This window comes from Labrus mixtus, chromosome 21 (genome assembly GCF_963584025.1).
Source record: "Labrus mixtus chromosome 21, fLabMix1.1, whole genome shotgun sequence".
Taxonomy (NCBI): domain Eukaryota; kingdom Metazoa; phylum Chordata; class Actinopteri; order Labriformes; family Labridae; genus Labrus; species Labrus mixtus.
This window is the reverse complement of record NC_083632.1, coordinates 21,742,532-21,750,031: the sequence shown is the minus strand read 5'-3', so window position 1 is coordinate 21,750,031 and position 7,500 is coordinate 21,742,532. Positions and strand designations below refer to the sequence as shown.

The 7,500-nt window shown below is 41.9% G+C and overlaps 1 protein-coding gene across 1 annotated transcript in view; it reads left to right on the top strand.

The window, feature by feature from the left end:
• The window catches only part of bahcc1b (BAH domain and coiled-coil containing 1b), a 71,955-nt gene that overhangs the window by 30,013 nt on the left and 34,442 nt on the right, over positions 1-7,500 (top strand). Inside the window, exon 3 of the mRNA XM_061028879.1 lies at positions 4,716-4,874. Coding sequence (XP_060884862.1) covers positions 4,716-4,874 — 159 coding nt within the window. The remainder of the gene's footprint in view (positions 1-4,715; positions 4,875-7,500) is intronic.

The window sequence follows — 7,500 nt, the reverse complement described above, 5'->3', positions numbered from 1 at the left end:
TTCTCTCTCCCTGTTGATAGACACTTTAGATTTATGATGAGAGTGTTTACATTGTCATATCATAAATGCAAAGTATTGACAGCAGATCTGACTGTTTTATCTTTAATTAAAAGCATCAAGTGGAAACATAAGAGCACTCTTGAAAAATGTATAAACTTTTCGCTTCATTATGGTGCAACTTTTGTATAATGTGAGGTTCAACAACAATTTATTCCCTAAAAGAATGTTTTTTAAAAAGTTTTATTTCAATCAACCCCTGGAACCTGCAACAATGTGACGCTTTTGTCTTTTTAAAAAGCTACTTTCTGTGGAGAATTGTATGTTTTTGTGTCCTCCCTGTCTGACTGTTTAACATCACAGTAAAAATGGCGTCTCTGAAGCTCTGACTGTTAAAACTACGAAGCGCTGACACCAAATCCTGACGTTTATACTGTTGAATCTCCAGATTTGCTGCTATCAAACTCTCGCTCTGGAAAACACGACGACATCCCAAAATGTATGTTTGGCCCCGTTATCCATGAGAATACCAAAAATATGCCAAGTAGCGAAACCTGCCCAGAAAAGCGAGGCACGTTTCCAGCACTTGCTTTCTTTTAAAAAAAAAAAGAAAAAAGAGTGTTTAAGTGTTTTTGAGTGGATTTCCCCCCTCAGCAAATCACATTACAGTCAATCATGAATAAACTAAAGCAGATTTTGCTCACTGTAAGTACAGCTGACTGTATTAGTGTGAATAGAAAGTCATAATTTGGATTTTTATTACCTTGGATTGTCAACATTGGAGGATTTCGCTGCCTGTGTGTTGACACACTTTTCCAAGTCCTGATGCCAACTGAGAAAAATGGGAGGCATGCGAGCACATTTTCTACTTTAATTACCAGTATGGAGACTGAATGGGGCTGTTTTTCTCTGACAGCAGCCTTTATTGATGGTAAATAAAAAATGCATGTAGAAATAAGCTGCATAATCTGGATGTCAACTCGGTCAGGGTTGGATTTTTTGACATCAGGAAAATCAAACATAGTATCAAGTAGAGATAGTTTTTAGTTTTCCTCATCATACGTTCATTTTCTTGTTAATCATTTCATTTCTGTTTCTGAGAGAAACTATATGAAAGGATCGGATGCAGCGGGCGACAGATGGAAAGAGAATGTGTGTATCATGATTAAACAAAGGCGGAAACAGAGGGAAGGAAGAGACGATGAAGAGAACATTTTTTTTTCAGGGACAAAAAATAAGGTTTATGTTAGCGGCTGGCCTCCTAGATGATTTTCCATATCAGCCGGCCAGAGGGAGCGGACAAAATATGATTTTCTCCTCGAATCGCCAACAGAAAACAGACAGAGAGGGGCGGCAAGAGGAGGTGACAGGAAAGAGGAGAAAAGGAAAGGAATGAGCAAATGGAAAAAAGATGGGGATATGGGGGGAAGGTTGGAGATTAAAGAGCAACTCTGGGAGAAAAATCAACAAGGAATGTGAGGTATTTACATCACTTAAATAGCTCATCAATAGAGAAAACTGTTTGAAATCAGTGTGTCACATGATTTTAATGTCTTCTTTAAGATAAGTTCACTTTCATTGGCTGTTTGAGACACTTTAAGATGCTGCAGTAATTTCAAAAATGCATGACTGCTCAGCTGAAAACTGGCTTCTTTTTCTATTGTCTGCTACAGTGAGCAGTGTGTGTATCAGTCTGTCTTTGACGTGTGTGTGTGTGTGTGTGTGTGTGTGTGTGTGTGTGTGTGTGTGTGTGTGTGTGTGTGTGTGTGTGTGTGTGTGTGTGTGTGTGTGTGTGTGTGTGTGTGTGCGTGCGTGTGCGTGTGTGTGTTTGAGACTGCACTGCCAGAGGGGGCTTGTGAAACCAGCCTGAGTCTTATATGAGCTGTGTTTTATTATGACTGGCTGAAAGGCCACTGATCCATCGTCGTACAAGAGGAGAGGATTTACAGTAAAAAAAAAAACACTGTAAAAATATCCTGTCTGAGAGAAGAGAGAGAAAATAAATGTCTGGAAGGGAACGTTCTGGACGTTTTTTTTTTTTTTTTACTTCCTCAAAATGTATTATGACTGCAGAGAGTGAAAATATCAAAAGCAGAAGATTGAGAGATCTCGTCTTTTTGATGCAGCTGTATAAACACACACACACACACACACACACACACACACACACACACACACACACACTCTTTCTGCCTCGTCTTTGAACATGCACCCCCTGCTCCATCTCCTTTTTTGCTACTTGTGTGTGTTTGTGTGTGTGACAGATTGGCAGACAGTAGAAGGGACTTGTGGTTGTGGTTGTCAGGGCGTCAGGTCGTGGTTGAGGTGAAGGTACTGCACATATGTGTGTGTGTGTGTGTGTGTGTGCTGGTGTGTGTATGAGTCAAATATGGACTGTTGTGGTTGTGGTAATTGTCTCTGATGCGAGGCGGCATTTATAGGGAACGACTCAACCCACCACCTCTCTCCCTCTCTCTCTCTCTCTCTCTCCCTCCATCCAGTGACTAATTACCTGGCTCCCCGTGGATTTGTTTCCTCCTTCCCCTACAACTGTTCAGGTTGTTCCGCTAAATGAGAGCACGCTGATAAGTGGAGAAACATTTGAGCAGCGCCAAACTGTACAGTGTGTGTACGCCCGGGATGTCACTGAACATCTCTGCTTGCTCTGAGTTAAAGAATAACTCCTGACTTGTAAAATCTGTTTGGTCTTCTTTTGCTCGTGTGTGACCACCTATTGTGACCAATAGCAGATTTAATTGTTAAAGGACAAAAGTGTGCTGAGAATAAAGCAAAGATGCTGCACATTGTTGTCTTCCCCATTTCAAGACTGATCAAGAAAACTTGGATTTAGCATCTGTTGTGAAGCTTTGTGTCTGGTAAAAAAAAAAGAAAAAAGCTTACACTTATTAATCACATGCAATCCAGAGAGTTTGAAGTTGGACATGAAAGACGGAAAATTTTGAATTTTTGTGCGTCTGACAAAGACAATTTCCCGCTGTGAGCTGCTCGTCTGAAAGGACAGTTCCTGGAAACATCAGGGACGGGATGTCTTAAAATGATCCCGACCTGAGTGTCGTAAACCAGTCATCTTTGCCTGACACACAGGTCTTCAGGTCTTCAGGTCTTCAGGTGTGTTTTTGGTAAAGAGGATAATGAATACATCGAGTCCTCGAGTTGAATGAGGATTGAAAGGATGAGTAGCCATAGATGTGGGCAAGGGCCTGAGTGACTACCAGTTTTCATGGCCAACAATTTAATGCTACGCCCCCTGCAGGCTTACAGTTAAAGTTGTGGGCGTTAAGTGAAACTGAACCATGGATCTCCATATAACCCTTGAATACAACGGTTAGCATTAGTGACTTAAACCATTGTTTCTGTGGAATCACAAGTCCAGTAAAGCAGCAACAACAATCCTGTCCTGAAACATTAGGGGCAACAACCTACAAACTCCACAGGGTCAGTAGAGACATGACTTTGAGGGCTTTTCAGATACACTGTGGAAAGCCTTTGTCTTCCTCTACATTGTTTGTGATGTTAAACGATGTGAAAATATGATGTTTATGTTCATATCACATGACCATCTAGCGGGAACATGGACTTGCACATGTTTGATGAAGTGAATGTTACATGTTGCAGGGGATGCAGAGGTTGAGCCTACTTCAACATTTTTACTGGACTATCCAGTTTTTTGGGGGGGGGCTTGAGCTCCCTTCTTTTACTGTGGCCCCCCTCTGCACTAACAGTGTGTTTACTTAAACAGCTGAGGGGGCTACATTTCATCTCACACAAAACAACCAAAGGGACTTAAAGCAATGATTGTACACTACTACTAATACTGCTGCTCTAGATTACACAGTACATTAGAGCCCTTTAACATTGAACTAAAACTGGCTCCACATTAACTTTGACATTAAACCATCTTGGTTATCAATACACCACATTGCCAGCTAACAGCAGCACCAAAATAATGTCAGCAGACGCAGACAAAAAAGATGATTTCACATTTGAGCGTTCAGATACAAGTTGCTTGTTAGTCTCAAGACTCAGGACCAAGTCTATACAGAGTCAGATCCCCTTCAAGCTCTTTCCGGATCATAACTTAAAGCATGAAAAAACTGGTGTGTGTGTGTGTGTGTGTGTGTGTGTGTCACACTTGAGGAGAATATATGATCAGAATTCAGTCACAGGTGAATAAAGTTTAAAGGGATTCTTTTCTCCAGGGCAGGTCATGCAGTTATACTTTAGCAGCTCTAGTTGTATGAAACCTTCCAGATCCAATGTGTCTAACTTCTGGCATGGATTTATGTTACTATTAAGGGACAATTGTGAATAACGTTTGAAGTTGTCTTTATGTGGAAGGAAAAATCTGCTTCATTGCTTCTTTTTATTATATTTTGAAGTTGAAAATAAAAATGTTTGGCGCTTTATGGTTTTCTCAATGACGTGTCTGCATGAAACGACCGACACAAATATCTTTACAATTGTAAAAAATCAAAGACATAGAGAAGGATGTGTGTGAAAAGTGAGACATATAGAAGATCTATAACAGAACATATAAAACATTCTTTTTTTTTTTGACTACTAGTGTGTCCTTTCTAGATTTATCATCTACCAAAGCGTCTCCTTTCTTCTTCTGTGGTGTTGCTTCACTAGATACCCCCTTCCTAAGACTAAAGTCTATCTGTAAACCCCCTAACCTGGGCCTCTGTCTCCCTCAGGTGCTTCCTTCATGGGTTCCTTCCTGGCCAGCAGTCTAGGGTCCCCGCCCTCCCACCCTCCTCACCCCTCGGGACCTGCTGCCTCCCCCTCCTCCCCCTCTTACAGGGCTGGACCCCATTCGAGGGCTTCTCCTATCTGGTTCCCACATTCACATGAAGGTAAGAAACACACACACACACACACACACACACACACACACACACACGCAGGATGCAGCGCAAAGTGCTCGGTTCCCTGGTTAATCCTGGGTCTTGGTTTGGGATTAGATCGAGATGGAGCCATTAAGTGGTTTAACCGAGGCCAAACACACGCAGCAGTGACGCCTCAGATGATGCTACTTATAGAAACACACACACAGACACACACAGACACACACACACACACACAACCTTCTCCTTCCTCTGTATGTTAGAGTAGCGCATTGCTTTTTAAAACGAGTGCAAGACCAAAACCTAACATTTTGTTTCCCTCTCTCCTAACCTGTAAACGCAGGAACAAACACAAACAATTCTGATGGAGTAAAAAAAAAAGATTCCCTCACATTCACTCAATCATCTTTCAGCCCCCTACTCTCTTTTAAGTGTGAGTTTTAAGTTTCATGAGCGTATACTCCCCCCTTTACACACACACACACACACACACACACACACACACACACACACACACACAGACTGAAACTTACCCTACTTTCCGCCATCCTCTCCCTCCACGTAGCCCCCTCCCCTTTTGACCGCAGCTCCACCCTCAGGGCCCCTTCTGGGCCAACCGATCTCCAACGGCCCCCTTCCTGATCAGACACACACACGCACACAAAAAATGTGCGCATCCACATGCATCATGTCCTCTTTCGACTGTTAACCGTTTGTGGTCAAAGAATGAGCTTGACTTAGTTATCTGTCCCTTTCAGGTAGGTGTGTGCTTGTAACTGCATGTGTGTGTGTGTGTGTGCGTGAGTGTAAGAGGGTTTCTTGATTGACAGTAAGATGGGTCTAAAGAGATAACCTCCAAAAAAAAAAGACAGAAACAGCTTCCGCCACAGGCTGTATTTCTCAAATAACTGAAAAACGGTCAAATACAAAGTTTCACATTCCAACAGTTTCTCACAAAATATGAGACAGGAAACAAATAATGTGTTGAAAGATTCAAATGAAAAAAACAGCAGGTCAGAATTGTTGGGTGCATAAAAAAAGAAAAGAATGAAGCATTATAAGTGTGAGTGATGTTATCCTGAATTGCAACACGGCTATGGTATGCTAAGCTAAGAGCAGCTGTGTTTAAATCCAGGCCAACAGCACGACCTTCAGTGTGATATCACTTTTAAACCACAAGCAGCATGTAGTCCTTAACAGTTACAAGCATGAAGAGGTTATTCATTTGATTTAATTTAACCAACAACACAATGAGTTTTACACTTTGACTGTCAGTGGACTCTTACCAGACAACCCAAAACTTTTTCTACACCTGTCTAAACATTAAGAAAATGGACGTCTTCTCTGCATAATTAACCGAGTTGTCCCCCCCCCCTGCAGGACCAACCTTCGGTCCTGGGGGGACAGGGCCTTCTCCATTGCAGCTCCCACCCTCTGGAACTCTCTAAAAACATCAGAAACTCCCCCACACTCACTTCCTTCAAGAAATCCCTCAAAACGCACCTCTTCATCACTGACTCTCATCCTCTTCCCTCAACATTACTTCTATGTTGTATTGTTCTCTTAGCTTTTGCTTTGCTTTTTGTTGTTTCCTGTCAAAGTGTCTTTGAGTATTTAGAAAAGTGCTATTTCAATCTAATTTATTATTATTATACAGTTAAAGGCCCTATGCTGATTTCCTGTACAGTCGGCTTTATCAGCACTTGATATCGGCATGTCTGATCAAATTGCTAACTCAGAGCTAACTGTTGTATGTTTCTGGTCGGCTTTCTGAATATTATAGGCTGATTTCCATGCAAAAATCACAGAAATTCACAAGTTTAATTGGAAAAACCTCGACATGTTGAATTTGTCCATCAAACACAAGGGGGCCTATTTTATAGTATTCATTACGTAGGGGCCCCTTGCGATATTCTGCAAACCATTAGACAAAATAGTTTTGGCACAATTGCAGTAAGAATCAAGTAGTTTGAAGATGTGTATAAAAAGTGGACATCACCTCTACACTGGGGTCCAACATTGAGCTCATAACACATTCTCATGAGATACTTTAAAAAACATTTCTTTTTTTTACTTAGAAATCTCTCCTGATGCAACTTCACAGTTTGAAAGGAGACAAAGATTTTTGTTTGTAAAACGTCCTTTTTTCAAACAGCTCATGCAGCGATAAATAGCAACAGTGAATCCCTGAAAATGAGCATTAACGTCGCACGGAGTGACGGTCTTAAATCAGATTCATAGAAAGAGTCGGGGGCAGGACTTCAGTGTGAAGAGAGAGCGAGAGAGGAGCATCGGTTAAAAAGAGAGCAAGAATGTGTGTGTGTGTGTGTGTGTGTGTGTGTGTGTGTGTGTGTGTGTGTGGAGGGAGACTGTGTGTGCCTATCAGACAGATTTTGCGTCTGTGTGGCTTAGCTTTGATGTCTGAACACACACACATATACTCTCACATGCACACACACACACACACACACACACATATACTCTCACATGCACACACACACACAAACACACACACACACACACACACACACACACACACACACACACTACAAATGATTGTTTTTAAGAATTCAAGCCAGGGAGCTCCAGTAGGCGGCCTGCCAGCTGGCTACGGTCCAGAGAGGGGAGCGTAGCC